Source organism: Vidua chalybeata, chromosome 4, assembly GCF_026979565.1.
Source record: "Vidua chalybeata isolate OUT-0048 chromosome 4, bVidCha1 merged haplotype, whole genome shotgun sequence".
Lineage (NCBI taxonomy): Eukaryota > Metazoa > Chordata > Aves > Passeriformes > Viduidae > Vidua > Vidua chalybeata.
This window is the reverse complement of record NC_071533.1, coordinates 24899765-24926386: the sequence shown is the minus strand read 5'-3', so window position 1 is coordinate 24926386 and position 26622 is coordinate 24899765. Positions and strand designations below refer to the sequence as shown.

The 26622-nt window shown below is 38.9% G+C and overlaps 2 protein-coding genes across 9 annotated transcripts in view; one reads left to right on the top strand and one right to left on the bottom strand.

Moving 5' to 3' along the window:
• The window catches only part of GSTCD (glutathione S-transferase C-terminal domain containing), a 45201-nt gene extending 36616 nt beyond the window's left edge, over positions 1-8585 (bottom strand). For 2 of the 5 annotated variants that reach the window (XM_053940781.1, XM_053940786.1), the window contains exons 1-4: positions 8566-8585; positions 6160-6264; positions 4379-4810; positions 2729-3190 (exon numbers count right to left, since the gene is read on the bottom strand). In XM_053940781.1, coding sequence (XP_053796756.1) covers positions 2729-3190; positions 4379-4810; positions 6160-6252 — 987 coding nt within the window. In that variant the 5' untranslated portion in view covers positions 6253-6264; positions 8566-8585. Of the gene's footprint in view, positions 1-2728; positions 3191-4378; positions 4811-5616; positions 5703-6155; positions 6265-8565 lie in introns of those variants that run through there. The other 3 variants (XM_053940782.1, XM_053940783.1, XM_053940785.1) reach the window with 3 other exon arrangements.
• Positions 8586-8648: 63 nt separating this feature from the next.
• Positions 8649-26264, top strand: INTS12 (integrator complex subunit 12). Of its 4 annotated transcripts, none has more exons than XM_053940788.1 (8): positions 8649-8737; positions 10094-10247; positions 15068-15231; positions 17141-17287; positions 17798-17985; positions 21702-21861; positions 23162-23314; positions 25069-26264. In XM_053940788.1, the coding sequence occupies exons 3-8, from the start codon at positions 15076-15078 to the stop codon at positions 25648-25650; spliced, it is 1386 nt and encodes a 461-aa protein (XP_053796763.1). In that variant the 5' UTR covers positions 8649-8737; positions 10094-10247; positions 15068-15075; the 3' UTR covers positions 25651-26264. The 4 variants fall into 4 exon arrangements, with proteins under 4 accessions (XP_053796763.1, XP_053796765.1, XP_053796762.1 ...); XM_053940787.1 differs by lacking the exon at positions 8649-8737 and adding an exon at positions 9382-9590; XM_053940789.1 differs by lacking the exon at positions 8649-8737 and adding an exon at positions 9906-10025.
• Positions 26265-26622: the final 358 nt, after the last annotated feature.

Here is a 26622-nt window from a genome sequence, read left to right as displayed (position 1 = left end):
CAGGCATACATTACCCCTGGTCTTTAATCAAGTCTTTGCACTACATCTGCAGCTTTTTTTTTTAATTAGTACTGATTTTTTAAAATCATGTATTACTTTCTACAATCTTAATTTCACATTTTTATACAAAAATGGTACCTAGTATATTTATTTTCTGAATTAAGTGTATGTGATTATGAGTTAATGTAGCCTCCAATAGAAACTAGCATTTTAAGTGTAAAAAATGAAATAAAAGCATTTCTTAAGTAAGAATATGTTGCACATATTTAAAAAAAAAATATACCCAAATCACTTTTTAAGATGCAGTCCAGCTACTTTTTAAAAGGATGCACCTGATGAAATTAAATAACTTTTGTTTCGATTCCCAAATGTTCTAGAACAATGGAGATCATCCTCTTACAGGAGAGGTTGTGAAGTCTTCTTAGAGACACTCAAAATATAACTAGACAGGATCCTGGGCATCTGGCCCTAGCTGACCCTGCTCTGAGCAGGGTGCTTAGACAAGATGAGCTCCAGATGGGACTTCCAACCTCAGTTATCCCAAGTTCAACTATTCTGTGATGCTGTGCCTGCTTTAAACAGAAAATTAAAAATCATGATTACAAGAACAGGCAGAAAAGGCCACGCATTCTTCCCCAGGGCTGTCCGAAGACTGGGAATAGAAATTGGTAAAGAACACTTGAAATTACATGAAATTTCCAACAGCTCTCCTGCATGCTGTGTTTATAATATGCTTAGGGCAATCACAAGTAATTAGCAATAGCTAAAGGAGCAAAAGGATGAACTGTGTAACTTTAGTGTCAAATTTAATAACCTAATAGTAACACGGGCAAAACCACATTAATTCAGTTAAGGAAGAAATCTTTTGGAAAGCAATTCTAAGAGGCACTGTTAAACTTGTTATCAAGTGTTCTAAATTGTATTTTAAAAAGTGAATAGTGTTTTTTCCCAGAGGAGGACCTGAGCTTTTGTTGTACTTCTATTCATTTTCAACAGTTACAACTAATAGAAGGCATAACAAAGGTAACCTCAGAATGATAACAGCAATGAAATGAGGTAATGAAAAACAACACTTTGGCTTCATTATCTTACTTTTGGTAATTATAATTACAATCAGCTAGTCAGGTCTCCTCATATTTATAGAATGATATTTTCCAAACACATACTTAAGACGTCATTATTATTCACACCCTTAATTCCAAGTGGAACTGCAACTACATTGATTTTTTTAAACACAATCCAGGAAGTCCAGTTATACAAGTGACAAATAACAATTTAATACAGAACTGAACTCTGGGAATTCAATTCCATCAACAAGAGCAGTTTCAACTCACTGCCTGCAAGAAGTTTTCAAATGCAAGTTTTTCAATTTTGATGACAACTGTAGGCATCAAGGTATAATTGCTTAGAAAATGATCATTCACCAGAGAACAGAAATAAACAAACATTATCCCAGAGCTCTTGTAAATTAGATAAAAACGAAACTGAAAGCCAGGTTTTCAGGGCAATCCTTGGTGTAAGCTAACACAAGTGTATTGTAAAATACCTAGCTCATGAACTGCAGAACACCAGGGCTCAAGGGTAACATATAAAAAGTCAATAAAAACAAAATTCTTGGCTGCTCACAGTACCTCCAAAGAATGATCCCAACTACATTGCTGAAATCAATTAAGCATCTGATGCAAAAATCTTCTCATGCCTAGCACCAGTAAATCAAATATTACTGTACAATGTTATGCTCTTATTTAAAAAGGTCTTGGAAAAACAAAGGCTGAAATACATTAAAGTTTTTTAAATAGCAAGAAAGCATTTTGTCTTAATACTTTTGTTTAGTATCATCCATACAGAAGTTGCTGTTTATCTCCAAATACGTGATTTGCAAAACAAACAAAGCAGATGTGAATTAAGAAGCATTTCTGTAAAATAACTCATCTCAATTCAAAGGCATTCATATTGCTGCCATCATCATACAGAAATCCACTGAGGATGATGATATCAGTTAAAGAAGTTATAAAGTGGACACTTGTCATATTATTAATATTTGATAGTCATTATCTTGATTTTCGAGATTGTTATCCTTTGTCTGACTAACAGCATCTTCTCCAGGAATTCCATTTGTTTTCAAACACCATAAGGAAAATTTGGCAAACCAGCTTGCAAAATCAAAATGCAAATGTTCCTGGAATAGACACCAGCTTAGCTATAAATCTCATACAGTAACTGCAGGAATAGAACTGTAGGAGGCAAACTCACTGAATCATTTTGCAGTGATGGAAAATAAAGACATAGTTGTAATTTCCTTAAATCTCTCCTATGCATCTATCCCCATAAAACTAAGTACACAGATTGTGCTGAGCAAGACTCTTGCACAGTCTTACCACAGAAGTTTTTCCCACTGTAGAACTAGTTTTTAAGTTGAGCTCAAGTCACCTGTACTAGTATTTTTAAATTATTATTTTCTGGGCAAACTGGTGCCAAAATATTTCAGTATAATATTTTAACAGTGCTTTACTAACCATTGATATGCTCTGTATCTAGAAGTAACTTTAGTGACCTCACCAATCCCTGTTTTCTGTGTTTGTACAAAAACAAGACAAATCTTTGATTTTGGGTTAAGGTCACATTGAAAAAACCATTATATGTTTCAAATTAACATATTTTACAACTTTTAGGTTCCTAAAAAACATACAAGTACACTAATTGGTATTTGCAGAATTTGTCAGCTTACCAAGAACTGATGGATGCATGGCAAAAGCACTAGATCTGCCACAGTAAAATAAAGCCCTTCTGCAAAAACGTGGTCCAAGAGCGGAAGGTCAGAGGTTTTTGTTCTCCTGATGTGAGGGGCCTCCCTGTTGATTGCCTCTGGTGCTCCCTGGGCAAGTAGTTTGGAGAAAGCTACACTCAGTTCCAAACTTGATGGTGGATGTTCATGGACATCTCCTACTTTTAATTCCTCTGCTGCTTCTTCACCAAGCACAGGCACTGCAGCCTTGGCACCTGCCTTCTGTTGCTGAAGTTTCTGCCTTCGAATTTTGTCATCATTGTGTACTCGGACAGGCTCTCCAAGCTTCCTTTCCAACAGTAAAATGTCAGGAGGAATAGCCTGGCACTGCTCTGGAGAGGCTGTCAAAAATCTTTCAACAGCCCGAGGTATGCCAATCTCACACAGCCTGGTCCACTGGCTAACCTGTCAAATAAATTTACATAATTAATCTCTCTACAGAAAGAGAAACAAAATCCAGGGTAACTTTTGGTTATTCAATCACTTCAAACAAAGGAATTCCAGCTTTAAATATATTCTTTGTTAATCTTAGAAACTCAGATATTTCTGTATTGCTTTTACAACAGCAGAGTTAGGAAGCTAAATCTTATATATAACACAACGGTTATCCAGTACAGCATATTTTAATTTCCTTATTATTGACATAAAATTAGGGTGGCTGTGTAACTCATAAGAAATAAATCTGTGAACTGAGTTGAAGGCACGGTGATCAATGGCAACCATGGAAACAGCAATCATGCCAGGGTGGAGTTCTGCCTCCTGAGAGGCGTGAGGAATCCAAGTCTAGATGGATGAGCTGCCAGATGAGTCAACTGCTGTGTGATAAATGGACTGACATCTCAACTCAAAGGGTAGTGTTGGTTAACAGTTCACACTCTACCTGAAGGCCAGTTAGGAGTGGAAATCTTTAAGGGTCTATGCTGAGGCCTATCCCATTTCATCATGTTTACCTAAAGGGGGGAAATGGAATACACTCCCATCAAGGATGACATGGAATTGAGAAGAGCAGACAACAAATTCCCAACAAACTCCAAGGTAGAGCTGCTATTCACATGAGCCTGTACAGACTAGGGAATGAGCTGAGAGGAACTGATGTGAAATTCAGAATATTCCACACCTAGGAGGGACTTATCCCCTGGAATGGCACAGGCTAGGGACTGACCACCTGGCCAGTTAGCCACTCTGCTGAAAAGACACTGGACAACCTGGTGAGGAAGCTAAACAAAAGTCACCTTGACAATGAAGGCTAACAATATACAGTGCTCTTGAAATCAAAATCAGCAAGAAATTAGGTGTTTCTTAGTTTACTTCAAACTTTATAATTCATACTGCTAGACATAAAGCAAAGATCTGACCTTCTTTTTAACATTAAGGTTCTTTTTGTGCTGCTAAAAAGTAGGATCTTCAAAAATAATTATTTTTCATCTTTGTGCAAAAATACAGGTACTTCTCCATAGAGAAAATTGCATTTTCTAAGCAAATTTAAGTTTTTTTACTAAAAGAACTTACTTGACATCAATATTAAGAGTCTACTTCAGAGCATTTAATGCTTATTAAAAAACCAATCAATGTATCTAAGAGAGAGACACTCACTTCAGCACAGGCTTTCAAGCAGGTCTTCTTAAAGCCCAAGAGTTCCAAAACATCCTTTTTAGATGGATCTGCCTCAAATGTTTTTTGTATTATATGTCTTAAGACCACAGAAAGCCCAGCTCGGCAGAATTTGTCATCTTTCATGACAACAGCAGGTAAACTGCAGCTCTGCACAACCACTGGAAGCTGACACCTGGAGATTAAGTGGACCTCAAGATCGCCAACGAGGTTTTTTGTCACACACTGATCACCCACATCTTCGCCAGTTGGCACTAAAAAAACTTTAAATAATTTGCAGTCACAGTAGGATAGCAAAAACAGTGAGATAGATGTATGAAGAGGAAAGATACTATCTCTGTACTGATGAGAAAAAGCCAAATATAAATGTTCTTCAGCGACATTATCTTTCATCTTCTTCCTGAGATTAAGTTCCTGAAATAGAAATTTGAGTACAACATCCATAAAAGAATACAGAGTAAAAAAAAAAAAATTAAAAAAAATTAGATCACTGGTTCTTCCACTATCTGCTACAACTAATTTTAATAAGACACTGCTAAAGACATCCTGCATGAATAACTGGTGGGCCCTTTCTTAAGAGAAAAGAATGGTTTCACATATACACTGTCTCTTCATATACAAGATCATGGATAGGAAAATAATCTCTGTAATTTTTTTTTTTTACATTTTAGCATAGATCTGACATCAACTAAAACCTAAAGAAAATGTTTCAATTTTTAAGTGCATAAACATTTTAGAGCAAGGCTTTGTTTTCTACTGTTAAAATCTTCCACAATATTAACCATATATTATTTAAAAAAAACAAATTCCTGAGCACATATCTACAACAGTCTGTTCTCTAATACAAACATCTGTCTTTTTGTAACTGCTAAAAGGCATTCATAGCAGGTATTTAGGCCATGGGAAGTAATATTGGTTTCTGTATTAAAAATTAATCCAGAGCTGGGTGAGATAATAACTGAAGGACTCACAAGCAAATAAACATTCATCTCATGATACTACACGAACACCTCAAACACACAACTACTTTAAAGCAGTCGAATTCAACAGTAGTAAAGCTGAAATTATTATCTTCTCAGTATATTAAAAACTCACATTAATTTTCCTTCCAGTGGGTTGAAAGCTACATTTTTTCCTATTACAGTATTCCATAGGAGTTTAACATAAGGCACTGGTGCAGTAATTTTTCTGCTCCATCACTCAGCGGAATTGCCCATTACCTGAGAGATGACAGGTGGCACTGGAAAGCATCAGACACTAGATGGCTCTCTTACCACAAGTGACACAGGCCACAGCTCCAGCGCAGCGAGGAAGAGAAATTTAAACGGTGCTGAGAAAGGCCAGAATAGGGTTTTATATACTTATACAAAAAGCATGAGTGACACTGGAACAGCACCAGTCTTTCACATAACTGTCTAGATTAATAAGGTCTTTGCACAATTACACGTATGATGCAAGTATTTTTTAAAAAAAGTTTTCATTTCATACATCTTGATTATTAAATTTATTTTTCCATGTAGACATGTACGTCACACTTACTATTTTATATTACCTATCAGAGGGCCAAAACAATTGCCCAAAAGGAGGGAGTGGAAGAATAAAATCAAGTCTACCTGACATTAAGAATACTAATGTCTGTTATAGTGAAACATTTTTAAACCACTAAATGATAAGAACAGTGGCTCTGCTAGGAGTACTGTTGTTTTTCTTTAATTAATACACTGCCACACAAAGAACAGGAGAGTACACAATGCCATACCTACTTTACCACAGGATATTTTATTTGGGTAAATCTTGACAGCATCGAATTTGAGACAGACTCTATATCCTAAGCACACCTCTGTGGTAGAAATCATCCAGTGAAGGCACTGCCAGAGAGGTAAATGAAGAAGAGTTACTGCTACCACAGTCACACCCATAGCTTCTAGCATTTAAACTCCTATTCTTGACTACAGTACCTCTTTCAATATTAAAAAGTATTCTTGTATGCATTTGGGTTAATATTTTTGTTCTCCATGGGAACTCAAATAACTCAGAAGTCCATTTTTGCTGGGCATGCAAACCACTCAGAAATACACATTCACCTAATCACTCAATTTTTTATTCTAGTTGATGTTCCTGGACTCAATCAGCTATATTGGTCATTTTCATGTTATGCAAAACTGCAAAATATTTTGGTAAACCCTGACAAGGTTTCTATTTCCGAAGTATTCAGAAATACTAGTATTATTCTATAGTTTCCATCTATTAATCACCTGTTGTTAAAATTTATTTTTAAAAACTTCTTACAAGTAATTTTAACAAACTGGGCTTCCATAATGACTGCAGCTTGATACACAAGTCATTAGAATATCAACACATTCAGTCTGGATTTATTTGAATTGTTAGTTATTGCAAAAATTTCTGTGTCTCTCCACCACACCAGTAACTGAACATCTCACAGACTTTCCTCTCAGAGAGCCTTGCAAGGTGAAAGTTTCCTGTGTTCCTATAACATATGTGAAAAAGCAAAAGCACAAAGAGAATTTATAGTTCAGTGTCGCACTGGAAGTCTGTCCTAGGGCAAGCCAAAAATTTGGACATTTTTCTATATGGCTGTGTTGTTTGGTTGGCTGTGAGATTTTGGGGGTTTTTAAGGTCAGTCTACGACAATGAAAATTACAGTCAGGCTAATTTTATTCTCAAATCTCTCAGGGAGAAACTAAAATAACGTGTCCAGGAGTTCTGTCTATAAGCAACTTTACCTCTGTTTCCTCATTGTTTCCTGTGTAGAAGAAAGGCCTTCTTGAATCATCACTTCAACTGAGCTGTACACCCTTACACTGCCACACTCAACCCCTCTCCCATATTTTTGGAGAATTTCTCTCAACATTTTGTCTCTAAACACTGACATTATAAAGTCACTTCCTGTATTTTTTGTTTCCAATACCAGTGCTCTTCAATACTTTGGCTCTGAAGAATCTATATTCCTTGTGGATTCATGCACAGATTTTCAATTCAAAAACTTAACAGCCTACCTGGTTGTCCATTCTCGCTTAAGTCTTTTCACAAAACTACAACCCATTCATTAAATGTTATTAATTCCTTGGCAGCTTACTGAGACAAAAGCAGATGCAGACATACACAATAAAATGAAATGTGCAATACAGAATTAACCAAACCTAGTAAGACATTGCACCATTTGCTCATGGTATTTTTTCCTAGCACTTTTTTCTCTAATTAGACCATAAATTCTGTGGGAAGAGATGGATTTTTGTTCTATTGGCCATATTTACAGTAGCCATTGCTTGAAAGAGAGAAAATTAAAAACAATGATCAATACGGGATTTGTACCATAATTTAAACGGCAAAGATAAATAGCATTGCCTACCTTTGGTACAAAAGACACCTACTTTAAAATTATAAATATTATGTAAGTGTAACTTTCACTAGCTGTGCTATTTTTTACCATTTTCTCCTCCCTTTCAACATGCTCTAAACCACAGTTAAATTAGGTTCACTCAGTTGCCCTGTTAACAACGTAATAAAGAAAAACACTGTTTTAAAAACAAGTGTTTCCCATAAAAACTAAAGACAAATAAATAAGTACATAAACATCCTCTTCCTTTTGAAAGGAAAAAGATGAAAAAGATCCTATTCATTTGTTGATTACCACACAGTAAAATGGAACTTTTGTTAAGATGGCGCATTAGCATTTAAGAAACGTTTAATATAATGCCACTTAAAAACGCGGCAAACATTTAACTTAGCGCAAAGCATTTTTTGTGCTTTAAGGCACATGACTTGAGAGCCTGGAGTTGTATTTCTATCCAAGACGATCCATTTACTGGACGCGTTCAGGGCCACCCTGCACTCAAGGGGGAAGCACAGAAGAGCTTCGGACCCGAGCTGCAGGCGGGTCTACGGATGAAGTGGAAGTTGTGGACGGTTCTGGAGAGCCAGATGCGGGCGGGACACGGGGGCCGGCGCCGGGACACGGGACAGCAGCACACGCCTGAGCTCTGCAGAGAGCGACACCGCCGAACCACAGCTCCCTCGCAGCCCCGCTCCCTAAAGCCTCTGCTCTCAGCCGCTCTCGGTGCCCACGCAGCGCTGCCGAACCAGCCCCGGGACTTTGCCACCGCCACCTTCCCTCTTATCCTGCCCTTTCTCCCGCTCCTCGTCCTTACCCCGGCCCGGCCGCTGCCGCCCCGGCTCCGCCCCTTCCTGCGCGGCCCGGCCCGCACGCACCGCCCGGAACTGCCGCCCGCGGCCCGCGCTGCGCGGGGGGACTGCGGTGGCGACGGACCTGCCTGGGCGCCTTCCTCGTCCTCCTCCTCGTCCTCCTCGTTCTCGTCTCCGGTGAGACACCAGCGGGCGGGAGGAGGGGACTTGAGAGGCGGAAGAGAGAATCGGGAAGAGGAAATTTGAAGTGGGAAGGGGGAAGGAAGAGAGCCACTGGGAGGATGAAGGGAGAGGGGAGTTGAGAGAGGGAAGAGGGGGTTTGGCAACAGGAAGAGGGAATTTTGGGGTTGGGGGGGAAGAGGGGTTTGGGAGGAGGGGAGGAAGAGGGATTTAGTACGACACAAATGGGGTTTGGGAGCGGGGATGAAGAGGGAGATCGGGAGAGAGCAGAGGGGTCTGGGGAAGAGAAAAGGAATTTAGGGGGGGGGAGGAAGAGCAGGTTTGGCAGCGGGAAGAGGCATTTGGGACGAGAAAAAAGGAGTTGGCAGAGGACAGTGAGGGCAAGCTTGGATGGGAGAAATAGGATGTTTGGCAGGAGGGAGGGAGAGAGAGCCCTCAGGCACACCTGGCCGCTCTTCCCCTCGGGCCCGGGCGAGCTTTGGGTGTCCGGGGGGGGCCCGGAGGGAGCGGCGGCCGCGCTGTCCCTGTGGGACACGATGGTGCCAAGGGACGGCCCCTCCCGTGCTTTTTTTTTTTATATATATATATATAATGGTTGTAGGAGGGTGGCATTTTATTCTTTTGAGCATTCTAAAGTGTTGCTTTCAGATGGGAGGCCTTTCCTTCGTTGGTAAAAAGAAATCCCAGGGAGACATTTGCAGCGAGTAGGTTGCGGAGGGTCACGTCTTGGCTTTGGCGTAGCTGTTTCAGAAATTCATTTTTAACTAAAGTTTGCTTCTCTCTCTGAGAAATGATACCCAGGAATTTGTACACTTGATAAGTTTCAGTGTGGACGTTGAATAAAGCAAAGGTGAATAATGCAGTAGTGGGGGCGTACTCAATTTGCCCGTGTTTTAAGCCAATGAGCAGTGACATGTTGAAACATCATCAGGTCCATTTTCTGCAGAATATTGAAGCTCAGTGGTAGCAGGGCTTAGCAAATCTCAGTTGTGCAGGTACAGTTATCACAAAATATCCTGAGCTGAAAGGCACTCACAAGGATCATGCCATTTATCAGGAAAGGGATTCACAAGGAAAATACATCACCACTGCTGCGTGGAACAAGTTTGTTACTGACAGCAGACACAGATGAGGGTCAAACAGTTGATGTCTTCTTTGCCACAGACTTGAACTGTAAGGTCTCCCAGGGCCTTTTGCCACAAGGCAGAGCTTAAGGAGAGGAGGAATACAAGTTGTGGAAGAGGATTGAAGCAGGATTGTTTCCCTGATAAGTCCATGGGCCCAGGTAGACTTCATTCAAGGTTGGGTGTCATTCAACTGACAGCATCTTCACAAAGCTGCTTTCTTTTAAAGGCCATGAGACTGAGGGAGATCCCAAAGAGTGAAGAAAGGCAAATCTTATCTTCATAAAGGGCAAGAAGGACAAGCAAGAGAACTACAGACTGTTCAGCCTCATTCCTTCCTCCTGTGAAAGGATCGTGGAAGAAGCCATTTGTGGCAAAAGAAGGTAGAAACTGGGAAGAGCCAGTTTGGCCAAGGATTGGCCAAGGATAAATCATGCCTGATCAATTGGCGTGTCCTCTGTGACTAAATAGCTAGATCTGGAGTTGGAGGGAGTGTTGGATACCAGCTGCTGTGGGCTTACGGGGATATAATGGAAGCTTGAATTTTCCTGAGGGTATTATTGGAAAGATATAGAGCCAGTCTTCATACTCACATGCACAATGGGAGAATGAGAGACAGTACAACTTAAAACCTCCAATTCAAAGCAAGGAAATGAGGACAGTGAGGCCTTGGGACAGGTTGGCCCGATGGATTTTTGCATTCCTGTCTTTGGAGATTTTCAGGATCCAGCTGGAAGAGTCCTAAGCAAGCTGGTCTGAATTCAGTGTTGACTTTGCATTGACCAGGAGGTTGCACAGGGTCCCTTCACACAAGGAATGATTCTGTAATCCTGAAATAATTCACTGTTTTTGTGGAGAAAACAGCAAATATAAGGCATTAATGTAATTTTTAAAATATTGGATAAGCTGGTTGTAGTGATACTGATTGGAATACTAATTTAAAAGAACATTATAAAATATGTTGTAGAATAGAAGGTAAAATTAAGGATGCCAGTACTAGTAACTTCATAGCAGGAGATCTTACACGTGTCTCAAAAGATTCTTTGAAGACGATGACAAGGAAATTAGAATGGATTAATACAATTGTTCTCATTAATACAGTTATCCAGACTACTGAAGTGCGTGAGTTTTGAAATGTCCCTTGTGGAAAGTAACTGAGAAATTATCCTGTCATAAATCAAGTGCTGATTAAGATAGTTAAGTAGCTGAAAATAGAAGTTCTTTTTTTTCCTGCTTTTAAGACTTTCCTAGATCTACCTTCTTAAGACTCATCAGATCTGAAAGTGACCTGGAAGAAGCATTATTGGTAAATAAGCAAAATCTGCCACTGTCACTGTTAATAGATGTAGTCAGGAAGAGGGTAAATTCTGAGGAACAAAAGGATCCAAAGTGACAGGGAAAAGTGAATTGTTTTTATGGTGGTAAATGAAAAGCAGTGCAGTGAATGTGTTGGAAGGAATTATAAGTTGTTGATTCATGTGACTGTATTTTAAGGTAACTGCTACATATCTTGAAGGTAGCTGAAAAGAATATGTGAGTGAAAGGCCTTTTAATCATAAGTGGCAGTAAAAAAACAAAAATATTGATGAGTTTATAAAAGGATGCCATTATAGCAGAAGTCCTTAATAGCATTGCAATATAAATAGAAGGTGTGTACTTTCTTTGAAAAACATCTTTAGTAGTACACATGCCTCAGAAAATAATAGGAATGGAGCTCAGAAACAGATGGTTGAATATATGACCATACCTGAAAATGGAAGTAGATCCATTTAGCTGCAAGTTATGATGAATAAGATAATACATGGACAAGTATGCAAAACAGTAGATGGCAAATGAATGAAGAAAGGCAGAGGGCTCCTGCATCCTATAAATTTAATAAGTCTTAAGTTGGAAGACCATGTATTCTGTAGAGTGCACAGTTAAGGTGGATTGTATTTGGCAGAAGACAGTGGTATACTCAAGAAATGAAAGAATCCAAAACTTCTTGTATGTTTTAAGAATAGCAACTCACTGATTAACATCTATGTTTCCCCATGGATTTAGATTGTCGCCATTGAGCAAGAAACGACACAGATTCAGCAGAAGGCTGCTTGCACAACAGCCGCTTTAATACGAAAAACTCTCCTCTTTTATAGACAGCTTCGACACATTCTACTTGATTGGCTAATTAACAAAAACATCTTTCTCACAAACAGTCCTTGAGAAGAACAGAAAAACAGAGTAGGAAAACACCACCTGCAGGTTGTTTATACTAACAAGTTATCGTTTCTTTACAACTCTCTAAAAGTCTCACAAGTCCACTATGAGAAAACGAATCTCATTTTCTCGCTCTCTGACCAGGCTGTCACATCCACATTTAGATCACTTGGAATAGTCCACCTTGGTTGAGAAAGATGCTTTTAGGGTTAGGCTGATGGGTGAATGCTGGGTTGCAAAAGGATGTGCTTGCTTGGTGCAAAACTTGTTCTGCTCAGAATTCAAAGGTTTTAACACAGCCCTCTGATCTCACAGCTGCATTATCAATCTAATGCAGAAAAGACAGTGTCATACTCACTCTTTTCTAAACAGCATTTGAATTATTTCCTGTACAAAGATTCTACTTCAAGAAGAAAGTCAAGGAGGTCTGTCTTGCAGAATAGCCTATGGCATCATCATTGAAACGCTCTGCTGTCCTTGTCGCAAGGCTGTCACATTGCTGTATGCTGACTTGACTGCCAGAGGAACAGTTGTGCATGAAAACACGAATGAATGAAATTGGATCTTAGGTTTATAAGTGTCAAACCACTGGTTGATACTTAGAAATGGTTTGATCTGTGAACATCTGGAAAGGGCCACTACCAAAGGCAATAATTTGCCTTTTGGACCAGGACAGATGTTGTTAATAGCCTGTTTGACAGCAGTGTTACTATGGTCCCATAAGGAGAGCATAATTATCAATTTGCTTTTTTCAGATAATGTTATTTTTAAGACAGTTACTGATGTGTTCATCTTTTCATTGAATATACTTACCTTCTCTAACTCACTAATAGAAATTTGAAAATACATGACTAAACTGAGCATACTTGAACTGTTTACTAAGCCCAGTTTCCTCTCTTCTCTTGAGAAATCTCTTGTGATTTGTTAGTCGTAAGCGTAGTAGCCTAGAACATTATAATTGTCCTCAAGAACAGAAAGAATTGCTGCAATTACATAGCAAATAAAAGAATAAATATGGAGAACCCTTTTAAAAATTGGGGTTTTACAGTCCCTTTCAATATATGTTTTTAAAAAGCTATAGCTAGAAACAAATCTGGGAAGTGTTACCTTCAGAGAGGTGAAAATTGAATTATGTTTACATTTATTCTCAAAATATTAGAGAATGGCTGTTGAGGCTGCCTGTTTCTCATGTACACAAGTATATACTCCTAGTAGAATTCCTCTTTTGCTCAGAGAAGAACTTGAGGGATGTTTTTTTTAACAGGGAGTTCTACAAAATTTCTGAAATTAGTGTATCAATTCTGCAGTTTTCATTCAACAGAGGGTTTAGCAGAGTCCTGGTTTAAGAGTGTGTGGTACTGACGCTTGGAAGGCATGTTCACTGAACAAAGAAATGTGGGATATAATCTACCCACAGATCTCAAGAGCAGCCTGAACATTTATCAGAGGTAGATGGATTGAGAAAAGAGGGTATGTGCTTTCTGTGTGAATTCACTTTTTGTAATCATCAGAGAGAGACCGAATTGCCGGGACGGGGCTTGCGCCGTGTGTGCTTGATCAGTGATACAGCCGAGTAGCTGGTGTGTAGCACTTCCTGGCAGAAGTTCTGTGGCCACCAGAAAATGAATTGTCAAGTACCAAAGATTAAGGAAGAGAGAAGGGGCTCTTGAAGAGGTTTCTTAACTCTCTGCTGGGTCCATTGATAAAATCCCTATGAAGTTCTGTATGTTGAACCCCTTGATGATCTCAGTCAAGTGATTCTCTGGTGTCTCGTGAAAGCTCAGCATGAGATAAAGGTTCCTGGGGACGGGTAGGCAGGTGTTGAGAGAGCAGCCTGCCAGTGCTGGTGTTTTGGCCAGAGAGGTAAAAGTTCACTGCCATGAATATCAAAAGGAATTCATTGGACAAAACCTTAGAAGCTTCAGCTGAAAACGCTGTCCAGACAGTGCTTTTATGAAAGAACTAATGAAAGGCTTTTCAAGAATGTCTTCTAGATTAATGTAGGTAAAAACCCAAACCCACAAACATCGTGATGTATTTTAAATTAGACTTAAAGGGATTATTAACAATAACACTTCTCATACATTTTTAGAAAAGATCAGGAAACTTCCCATATTATTTCTTAAATTATTAGTTGTCATTTACTGATTTAAGTTAGGTACCTATCTTTGTAGGAACAATTTCTGGTGTAAATGCTGTTCCTTAGAGTTTTTTAAAGAAATTAACACAGTGCTCCAGAGTGTAGGAATGCTATGGGGCAAACAATTTTTTAAAGTTCTTGTAACCTTTTCCTCAGTTGATTCAATTTCCATGGACATTGTGGCATCTTGCAGCTCTAGATAGTCATTATCTGACATTACATTTGGACTGTCACATGAGTATGTGGATAGGTCACAATCTGAGTTACAAATTTTTTCACTGTTTCAGCTACATTTAAAATTTTATTTTTCAGCTATTTAATATATAAATATATAAAACAATACACTAGCTGTTTATATCTTATCTGTTACAATGAGCTGTTCTTTTTAGAAGTTTCAAAAGTTAATTTTTCTACAAGTAAGATTTTTCCTAGTTTCTCATAAATGATCAACGAGGTAGAAATCACTGTATGTGCAAAAAGTGTTAAGGAGAACGGTAGTAATTGCTTTTCTTGAAGTTAATATTTATTTTGCATACTTTTCAATATTTTTATATATGAAATATCAAGAGTATGAATTTTTTTTCATTTACGTAAATATGATGAGTTTCATTTCTGAATATCATATATGCCAAAGAATAAATTTGACATTCCAGATGTCCAGTCATATTCTAAGTTCTACAGCACTGAAGTTCATAGTTATCTTCTAATGATAATTAATTCAAGGATTAATATAATCCTTGCTGTGGTTTAATATAATTTCATTTTAAAAAGAAAAGAAATCTTCTATTTGCCACATGCTGTTTGAATTATGCTCTATGTGAATAAAGTTGTCATTGTTTTTCTTTTTTCTTTTAACTCACGTTGAAGACACAACTATGGCTGCTACAGTGAACTTGGAGCTGGATCCCATTTTTCTGAAAGCCCTGGGCTTTTTGCACTCAAAGAGTAAGGACTCTGCTGAAAAGCTGAAAGCACTTCTTGACGAGTCGTTGGCCAGAGGAACTGACTCGAGCTATCGTCCCTCTCAGAAGGTACTGCTGTTAGGGAGCATGGCTCCTTTTTGTGTGCCTTAATAAAGCTCCTGCTGTTCCTGGTTCCTCTTTTACAGCTGAAAGGTTAAAAGAGAATCAGAAGTTGAGGAAAAAGAAAAAGTAATTATGGAGTGTTCATATTCATCATTCCCCTTCTCCATACAACATAATCCATTCAATTAATGGAAGTTAATGGGAAGAAAATCTCTTTACCTTGTTGATCCACCAAGACATAAAAGAGATATTCAGCATTATATCAGACATGCTGTGTAAGGCGCACCCAAACTTACATATTTCTGCAGTTCCATTTCAGAGCTAAAAGTTCTTTAAAGTATAGATTACCTTTGCCACAGAGAAATAAGGAACAAAATAAGCTATTTACCTATAAAGATGTATATCTTTATAAGTGTATATCTTTATCTTTAAGTGTATATCTTTATCTCTTTCCTTGAAATTCTGTTGATGAAGTCATATGAGAAGAGCACCAAATGGTTCAAAACAGAAATTATTTGCAGGCTGAAACCATTGCTGTCCAATGGACAAACATTACTTTTCATCTACTGAAAATCACTGAACACCTGCTAGAGAGAATATTTGACTCTTAAGATGAGCGTATGGAAATAGCTAAGCAGGGACATCCTTGTGCTGCTGTGTATTGCCATATGGATAATGAGGTCTTGTTCTCCCCTAGGATGCCTGCATGTCAGCCTGCTGTGTTCTAATGATGGTCTGTATGCTGATACATTTGGCAATATTTCATTTCTACGTGGCTCCCAATAACTGAAAGGCAATAGTACTGCTCAGCATACATCATACTTTACTGTGTGGTCTAACTCCTTTCTGTTCATCTTGTTAACTCCCTGAAACCTAACACAGGTCTCAAAACTCTCAGGTGCCCTTTATCTCAGAGCTCAAAGAAGAAATGTGTGGTTTAAAGATGAAGCAGGGAGCTGAATAACAGTGCAAAGAGGTTTGGGAAGCCAATTCTAATAACAGCTTGGCTGGAAGTCACCTACCCTTAGGTGAAATTGAGGTTCAGGCCAGAGGAAGAAATCTTCTGTTCTCTTTTCAGTATATATCTAATATCAGCAGGACTGCAAAGGTCAAAAATGAAAAAAAGTACAAGCATTCCTTTCCTTGCATTTGCAGGCTGCAGGGTGAATTTGTGGTTGACCATGAAATCCAAGAAGAGAGTAGGGAGCACAGGATTACCACAGTCAAGTCAAGGAACTTTGGAGGGCTGAAGCTCAGGCCTTAGGACTTGTCCCAGTATACAGCAGAGAATTGCTCCCATCTTACCAGCTGGGAGGGGATACCTTGCTCGTGCCCATCAGTGTGACTGGTCACTCATTTACAGGATCTCCTGATTATTCATTTGCTGACATTAATGTGTCATTAGTGATCACCACTGATTTCTGTTGAGATCTAAATTTATTAATCTGATAGACAAATATGGACTGAGATTAAGAGGAGGTCAATATTTGTCTCCATGAAGGAATGAATTATTGATGTCTGGTTATATCAGTTGTCAGCTTGTGTTTTTAGCTTATATTGAATTTTGTCCTTAGAACTGTCTGAAAATTCATGTTCATTGCCTCTTTGAATTTTAAAAGCAGAATCTCCTTTTTAATTAATGTTCCAAAGAGGATCTGTCTTTGGAAAAGGAGCATATTGTCCTCAGAAAGGTGAGTGGTAAGGAAAGATTTTACTATTTCTCTGCAATTTAAATGGTGATTTGTTGATGTGATATGAAAATATTGTAAGAAATGGGTTTTTATTTTAGAAAGTCTATATGTAGATGATCAGTGTTGTATGGCATATTGTTTGCCTGTCCTGTTATCTCACTACTTGCAAATTAGGTAGAAACTCAATAGCAGAATTTGGCTTCAATTTTTGTTTCTGTTTCCAGGAAGTAGAGCAACCAAAAGTATCTGTCACCAAACCCATTAAGCAAGAGCCTAAAGCTTCATCCAGTTTGCCTTCTGGCAACAACAATGGCAAGCCCACTGCATCAGAAAAGGTGAAAAAAGAAACCGAAAAGAGATCTGCAGACAAAGTAAGTTATTTTTGTCCTCTAGTGAAATAACTTGGTTAATAAACCCAAAGGTGTTTTAGAGAAAGCTCCCCTTTTCAACTCATCTAGCCTGTGAGCTACATTAGCCAGTCATGTTGCCATTTCGGCAATCTAATAAATGTCTTCTTGTAGTTATTCTGTGATTGTTTTCCCTGCTCATTGTGGGGAGGCTGGACTTAAGGGGTGCCTTCCAAACCATTCTGTGTTTTAAATCCTAAGATATTATCTCATAAGAGATTACTAAAATGTAGCAAGTTGAAATAGGATATTCCCAAAGCTTTTTCAAAGATTTTGAGGTGAAGTAGAAAAAGGCGGCTTGAGCTTCGAGTTCATAAATATTTTGAAGAAAGTATGTAATTAAAGAAATACATTGTGTGTACGCTGCGTAAAGTACACCTTCTTATACTGTGAATATAACTGTTCCATTTTAACGCATTTTAATAATCTGTTAGCTCGTTGTATTTTCACATTCTCTGTGTGTGTGTTTAATAGACAAAAGGGGATCCTACTGAAGGAGCTGATGCACCAAAGAAGCCCAGGGTAGAGAAGCAAGAGGCTCGTTCATCTCCTATTACAGTTCAGACAAGCAAGGATTTATCCATGCCTGATTTATCTAGCTTTGAGGAAACCAGTGCTGATGACTTTGCTATGGAAATGGGATTAGCCTGTGTTGTTTGCAGGTAAGTCAATGTTGCTTCTTTCCAGCTAGGTGTAGTTACTTTTTTTTAAATTGTGTACCACTGAGTTAATGCTTCTCAAAGTTTTTATTCCAGAAATCACTTAATCACTTAATATCCAAAATTGCTAATACATTTAATGCTCCTTCATGAATAAGAATGGATTCTTGAAAATGGGAATTTCAGAGAGTGAACCAGCTTTTTTTCTGCAGGAAGGGACAAGTGAAAAATAAAACTAGATAAGATGCAAAATCTATAATGACAATTACATTTTTCAATTATTGGAAAACAAAATATTAATATCTAGCAATAAGCATTTTTTTAAAAATCAGTTCTCATCTGAAAGCACTTTCAGGTGGTATTACTATGAGATCTGTATGTGTTGCTCTACTTTTTCTAATCATTTGACATTAGTTTACACATAGCCATGTTTTATCAGCAAATATATCTTGCAGTGAAGACAGGTTGTTTTTAGGTTCTAAAACTGGACTTATTACAATGGTACTAGCAGTCCATTTAGTGTTAACAGATGTACAAAATACTTTTGAATAACTGTCCTAGGATCAAATCACTGACATCAGGATTTTGTTTCACAGATCATTTATATCCTTGTTAGGCCCCAGTGCTGCCAAAGGGAACAGTTTGGCTCTCCCAGTTGTACCTCCTTCCCTGGACTGTTTAGGGGGGTGTATTGCCAGTACAGTTTGTGATCAGCTGGATCAGCTCTCCACATGGGTTTTTCAGTAGGTTTGAGTTTCAATCAGCTCAGTAAGAGTAAATTCTTATGCTGGCACATGTGTGGATGCAGGAGTGTAGAGCCAGGACAGAGAAGAGGGACAGGCCTTTTGGCAGCAGTATGTATTTTAGCTCAGGTTGAGTCAGTTGGGAAACGGTGTCCTATAATATTATTCTTTCATCGTTTCCATGGTTGTTCCTGTTGTGAAGATAGGGAAGTGTTGTCAGTGCACAGAGGATAAATTTCTGTAGTTACAGATGATTATGCTGGTGACCAGTTGGGGACTGATGGGATTTCATGTTATTCCCATGTGTTAGATCAAGTATTTAGTTTCTTATTATAGATATTGAAAAAAGAAGAAGTATATAAATATCTGAACTTTACCTTTTTTCCTGTAAATTCTATTTTTCCTGTCTGTCTCCTAAAAGAGGCAAAGCCCCATTTAGTGGTATGTTAAAATGCTACTAAAAATAGTAAGGTATTACCTTGTTTGGTAAGAGGGGATAATGAGGTTCTGTTTATACAGTCTTGACCTGCTGTGGATGATTAATTCTGTGTCTTCCGTGGCAAAGTAAAACACTTGCAGGCATTATGAGAAATGCCTGCAAAGTAAAGAAACAGAAGAAAGAAAATGCAACTCCTGTGCCCAGTGTAGCCAAGACTTTGAAAGGCACAGGCCAGATACATAGTTCCATTAGCTGTTCCACAATCCCTGTTTATTTAAACTGGCTCCTGAAGGCTTTGCTTCTACCCATTCATGGTCACCAACTCAAGTGTTCTTGCAAAAGATGTATCTACCCTGGCTAGCTAAAATATCTCTGATGCCAGACAGTGGGAGAAGCACTGCTGGGGAAGGAACAACTCATTAGAGAGAGAGTGGCAGCAGTCACCCCAACACTCTGGATTGTTTCCATTTTACATGGAACCTGCTGAAACTGATGTCACATGGTTGTCTGTCTCCAGCTCACACTGGACTGGATGTTTTTCACAGGACTTGTGCTTTAAATTTCTGAATCCAGCACATTGGTCAGACAGTATTCCACTATTTATTGCACCCTTTTTTGGGGTAATATCTTGAGCCAAAATAATAACATCCCTGTACATTTTTAAAATGACATCTTTTAATAACTAATTATTCAAACAGTTGTAAATGAAAACATGTCAAATTGCAGAATAGGTGGAGTTCATAGCAAAAGAGTTTATATTGCTTGAGAAGACAAGCTATCAAGAACCCAGCTGTGGGTTCACAAATGCAAAAAAGTGCTTTTGAATATTTATAGAAGTAAAAACTAAAGCAGAGGCATGGAATGTTTCTTCAAGATTTGCCAAGTGTCAAATGTATTTTCATAGTGATTAGGTGTAATTATTGTTGATGCCTGTGGTGTTTTTCTTCTTTTTCTTTTATATCAAGTTAGTTGTTCTTTTTTACTAAGTTAGGCATAAGGAGGGAGGGAGTATTAAAATAACTTCATCCTCTCCAGTACTTGTAGTCTGGGAAAATCAGGACAACTTACCAGTTACAGAGGCTCCTCACTGGCTCCTCAGTTGTACAAAGAGGAAATACTACATGCCGTTTGTAGATGATAGCAAAGTTTTCCTCTCAAAAAAAAAAAAATTTAAAAGACTGGTTTGGAAATAACAACCTAATTTTCTATTAATACTTCTTTATTGGTTGGTTTTTGAAGGTAAAAAATCATTAGGTTTGTTTCTTAGCTGTCTTAGAATTTTAAAGTAAGTGGTTTAACGTGTTTCTGAGCATGAAGAGTTCATTTGTTTTTAATCAGTTGGGGACTGGTTTTTGTAATTTTAAAATGGGGTGAGTCTCCCTTCTTGAGACCATTTGTTCTGATCCAGTTTATTTAGGAATAAAAAACAAACCAAATATCTTTTAAATATCCTGAATGCCAAATAATGGTCCCTAGAATTTCAGAAAGGTTTCCCTTTCTCTTTTTAAGTAGCCTGTTTAAAAGAGAAGTCTTCCTTAGAGAATGTTCCAGTACTTACGTGGACAATACCTTCAGACTTTGTTTTTCTGTTATATAAAGAAATAAGGGATTACCTTTCCCCATGTATCTACAAATAGAGTTTCCATGGTTACCTGGGTACCTGCTCTTCGGGGATATGAGCAAAAGCAGCTTAGCAATTAAATAGCTTGATTTGTCATCTGAAAGAAGGAATCATTAGGAAAATGGTATTTGGGTAATTCACAGGCAGACTCCCAGCCATGTATATATCACTAATGTGTCATTTATACAGCATGATTACTTTCAGCAAGGCCCACGCAAAAATGAAACCCTCATCACCAGCTTGCATGTTTGCTTCAAGGCAGGACTGCACAATTAATCCTTTCTATTCCATCTCTCCATGATTCTGGTATTATCTCAAATTCCGCGTGTCTGTTTATGGGGTAGAGACCAAAGGGATTGCTAATAAAACATCTTCAAAGTAGCATAGAGCTTGGGTGATGATGCTTTTAAATCCTGCAGCAGAAAGCACTCCTACACTCCTACATGCTTGTCATTGAGAAATTATTTGTTCTTGAACTGTACTGCTTTGCAGCTGACAGCAAAATTACCCAAATGGAGACTGTCCCTCATATGCTATTTAATGAGGAAGTCATAATTGGCGTGCTGTGATGTATCCATAAAACGCCCAGATGAACCAAAGCAGGCAAGACTTGCATCTCTAATCTAAAAATCAAACAGGGAAATCAAGACTGTGACATACACATGTTTAATAGAATTAGGAAGTCTTCAAATCTCTTGAAATAAATTGCCTTTAAAAAATACCAAATTTCTAAAATGTTAGTTAGGAAGAACTGATACAGGAAGAAAAGGGATACATTCAATTTGCCACAGGTAGAAAATATATATGAAGAAAAAATATTTTTGTTTTTTATCTTGAGCCTTGCAAAATTTTCAACAATTGGATAATCCTCTAAGTGCTTTCTCCCATAATCTGTTCTTAACTATTTGCTCTGCAGGCAAATGACAGTTACTTTTGTGAATCAGCTAGTGGAGTGTCAGGAGTGCCATAATCTCTACCACCAGGATTGCCATAAACCTCAGGTGACAGACAAGGAAGTGAATGATCCTCGACTTGTCTGGTATTGTGCCCGCTGTACCAGGCAGATGAAGAGAATGGTAGGAGTCAGTTTTTTTCTCATGTGAGCACTATTTGAATACAGCAGGCTATTTCTACTGTGTGAGAATATTTCCTGGGTTAGACGAGTCTTAGGAAGCACATTGGAGAACCATTTTTCTCAGCAGTGCTTCCCTTGCTGCAGCTGTGGTTTTTAATGTAGCATCTCAAAGAGTATTCTGTAATGCGCTTCTTAAACAAAGCTTTTTAAAAATCAGAAGGTGAGTGAACAAGAGTGAAATAGGATTGTTTCCTGCTTGGCAAGCAGAAGTTAACACCTTTTTTTTTTTTTTTTTAAATTTCAGGTGATACTCAGCTTTTAGTAATAGCCCAGCAGTTTAAGTTTTCTTATCAGCTTTGGATATGAATGGTTCTTTTCCTGTAGGACAAGACTGCCAATTTCAATCGGATGTGTTGAATGTTCTCAGGGTCAAAAATAAGCTGAGAGTTTCAAGTTTCAAAAAAATTATTTTAAAAAGCCTTTATTTTGATTTATCTGCATGACTGAACAGTATCCTACCAGATTCCCACTCATCTCATTATGAGAAAGAAACATAAGAGCTTTGGGTGCATGCAACATTAGTGACTTTAGTTCTGATGTTTTAAAATCACACCCAGAATACAGAAAAATACAGCAGAAAATGTCTTTTGAAACTGTTTTGCAATAACTAGCAAGTGTTATCTGTTGAAATGGCTCCACTAAGAAACAAGGAAAGAAGGGAAAGTAAGATCCTGGCCTAGGATGTACCAACATTGACTGAAATACATGATTATTCTGATGATCATCAGGCCTTCGAACTCAGAGGAGTGTTTGCTCGATGTCAGTTCCTGCACAGGGTAGCCAGTTTAGCCATTGAGCAGTTGCTTTCAGTATGGCCTTTCCTTTTTTTGTTTTGGCATGAATTCTGCCATTTTGCCTGCCACTTCTTAGCAGGCTCTTGCAGTCTACATCCCAGTACTGCTGGACTGTGTCCTTGTCTTCTGCAAGTTCACCTGTCTTTGCCTTATTCCTGTAAATGCCCAGTGCTTTCCTGCTCTCCGAGTATCAACACTGCCACTCTCTCCACACTGAAATAGCAAATTCTGTTCAGGATGCTTTTTGGCTGGACCCTGTCCCCAGTACCATACCCAGCACATCTCCACATCCCCTGTTGCCTCATTTCTCAGGGGCCATTAAACCTTGTAATTGTAAAGGCTAGATTGCAATCTTAAAATGCTCATGCTTTTTGTTAACAGTCAAAACAGTCCACGTTATATGGCCCGTAACTTATTCAGGGTGTTTTTTTCCTACCATTTACACAGGCTCAGAAGACACAAAAACCACCTCAAAAACCAGCTCCTGCAGTGGTTTCAGTTGCACCAGCTTTGAAGGATCCATTGGTCAAGAAACCAGAAATCAAGTTAAAACCTGAGACCCCACCAGCTTTTCTGGCATTCAAGAGAACAGAAGTCAAGGTAATGTAGTTTAAATTTACCAGAGGAAGAGTTTGTTTCACTGCACAGATAATAGGGTTTTTTCAATTAGACCAATCTTTTCACATAAGAACCATAATTGAAAATAGTCTCTTACACTATGTGGACTGAGTAGTAGCACAGCATAGTGGGTTTGCATGAACACTGAAAGAATGTGGGGGGAAAGCCTCACTTCACACATGGATGCTCCATCTCTGGAAGTGTTCAAGGCCAGGCTGGGTGGGGCTCTGAGCAAAAGAGATTGGAACTAGATGATTTTCAAAGTCCTTTCCACAACCTGAATAATTCTATGATTCTATGAATTGTATAAAATACATTATGTGCTCTCTCTAGTCAAGTAACTTATGTGTATTTTGACACTTGGAAGTCTTTTTCTCTAAGTGGCAACAGTGGTCTTGACAGTGCTGGGTTTACACTTGAATTTGATGATCTTGAAGGTCTTTTCTAGCCTAGATGGTTATAGGGAAAGTGTTGCTGACTCTGTGAGATTTAATTTAGGAGCTTCTTAAATATAATCTGATCTAGGGGGTGGCATTCCTGCCCATGGTAGGAAGATTGGAACAAGACGATCTTTAAGGTCCTTTCCTGCCCAAACCATTCTGGGATTCTCTTCTTTAATTCTGTGTTGCCTCATGTTTCTGTTTTTCCAAGTTAAAATATTGTCAAAAGGTCAAATTGGTCAAAGGCGGTAAACCAGAAGCAGTGTTATAAATAACAGAGTAGTCTAATAAAGCATGATCTTTTCTTAGGAAAACACAGTTTTATCTGCAAATCAAAGCATTTATTCATGTGCTCAAAGGTATATTTGCCATTGCTCTGCCTGGATGCAAACCATCATGAATACTAGGATGGGTATTGTTCTAGCACTTATACTTGTGAATGACTTTTTTTACCTCAGCAGAATGTGCCTAAACAGGTTGTAAGACCTGGGGCCTGATTTCTTCCATCAACTTTACTGTTTAGAAGTTGTCTGGGTATAGTATAAAAGGAGTATTACTTTAATAGAGAGGTTTAGTTTTTGTTTTGACTCTGCCATTTGGTCGAACTCTGATTTAAATCAACAAATCATCTTCACCTGAAGCCTGGTGATTGTAGAGTTTAAGGTGTGGGAACTCAGTGTGGATAGTGTGCCTGCTTCACAGGCAAAGGGAACCCATGTTTGCAGAAAGTTTGTCTTTTGCAGTACGTGAATGGGAAAAGACTATAGGATAGTATTTTTTTTTTCATTCTCTCTGTGGTACAAGTTGCTAAGAACCAAGAAGAAAGGAAACAGTTTAGATACTGCTACTTCAACAGTTTCTTAAAGTACATGCAATGCTTAATTGCTCAGTGTCTGATTTTGTCTGAGCATCTGTCAGCTTGTTGAAAAGTAACACCTGGTAACAACAGTAAATAAGTAAAAAAGAAGACAAGCCACCACCTTTTATATAGTTCACAAATTTGGGCTTTTATTGTTCATGGAGAGATCACAGTGCTGTGTGGTAGTCTGCTAAGTGTACAGAAGAAAGGGGAGAAGGGATACTATGTTCTTTGTGCCTGGGAGATTAAAAGTTGGCTGCACCTGGCATCCTTTCCTGTTCTTGTTAGTACTTTTCAACTGTGGTGACCAGTGGTGAAATATTGTCCACTCACTGGGTGTTCCTGGGAAAAGAACTGAATCAGAGGCTCAGTGTATTCCTGCTGTGATGTGTTACACAAATAGATGCTGCTATAATAAGAATGCTTATTTATTTTAGACCTCAGCAGCAGTTTCGGGGAACTCTGCCAGTACAAGTGTTTCCTCCTCAGCAACGAGTGGCCTTACAGGATGGGCTGCTTTTGCAGCCAAAACCTCCTCTGCCAACCCATCAACTGCCAAACTGGGATCGACAGCGCAGAGTGCCAGCGGGAAACCTGCAGCTTCTTCAAATAACCAGAAACCCGTGGGTTTGTCAGGGCTGGCGACTTCAAAGACAGGACTGGGGGCCAAAATAGCTTCTGCCAACAACAGCACAAACCCCGTTCAGCTGAAGCCTCCTCCGCCGCTGACCCTGGGGAAGACGACGCTGAGCCGCTCGGTGAGCAGCGACAACGTGAGCAAGGCGGGGCTGCCCAGCCCCAGCAGCGCCGCCCCCAGCACCGGCGGCCCGGCCGGCGGCGGCAACGGCGGCGGCGGCACCGCGGGCAGCAGCGCGGGCGGCGCCGGCAAAGCCGCGGCTGACACCGGCAACCAGCCGGCGCCCCTGAAGGGCCCGACCTCGCAGGAGTCCCAGCTCAACGCCATGAAAAGGCTACAAATGGTCAAGAAGAAGGCTGCTCAAAAGAAGCTCAAGAAATAGTCAGGCTGCTTGCTGATGTTGTTGGTTGTGTGCAGTGAGACAGCAGCGTCGGTGTTTTACTTAAAGGAAATCTCCCAGGTACTGGACTGAAAGAGGTTAAATCAGGGAAGCCCAAACCCTATGTTATACAGAAGGTCAAACTTTAATAATTCTGATATTCCTTCTGCCTTTCCAAATCTGTGAATTTAATATGTTAGAGGAATTCATTATTACATGCTCCTGGTTTTGTAGCTCAGAGCACTGAAACTTGAAATTGTAGATGTCAGGTATTTTTTAATATTAAAACCCCCACATTTGTGTAGATACTTAATAAATTGAACTTGGTAAACCATCATTCTTAGATGTTAATAATAAAAGGATTATTAATCTGGGAAGTCATTGCCACTCTTCTTTCGCCCCATATTCTAATACTTAAAATGCTTCAGATGTTCAACATTGTGCAGTTTATTACCTCAAATTATAAAGCTTGTTAGAGGAAAAAATACTTTAATTTTAAAATTTAACTGTTCAACAACAGTGTATTTAAATTGAAATTTTTGGTTTGGTAGTTTGCTAAATTGGCTTGTTTTGGTTTTATACAGTGAGAAACTTCAAATAAAAAGAACAGAAGAGAGTCAAAACTGTCTTCAAGTTTTCTTAAAATGTAGAGAACCATCCTGTATTTGAGAAATATCAGGTACTCCAGCTCTCCACTGTTACCCCTGACCTGTACTTCATAGTTTGTGCTCCCTCTTTTCATCCCAGCTGCTCCAGGTTGTTTTCAGCTTGGAATTGGCTCAAGGTGGGCACTGGAAAATGACCTTGAGTCTTGCTCTCTGTGACCAGCACGTGGCAATTTCCCTCCATTCCTTCTGTGATGAGGGGAGCATCTCTAAACATGAAAACATCTTGGACTGTATTGGGTTTGCATGGCCAGTTTTATTTTCTCCTTATCACATTAATCTTCCCAAAGCAAAGTCTTGCCCATGATGG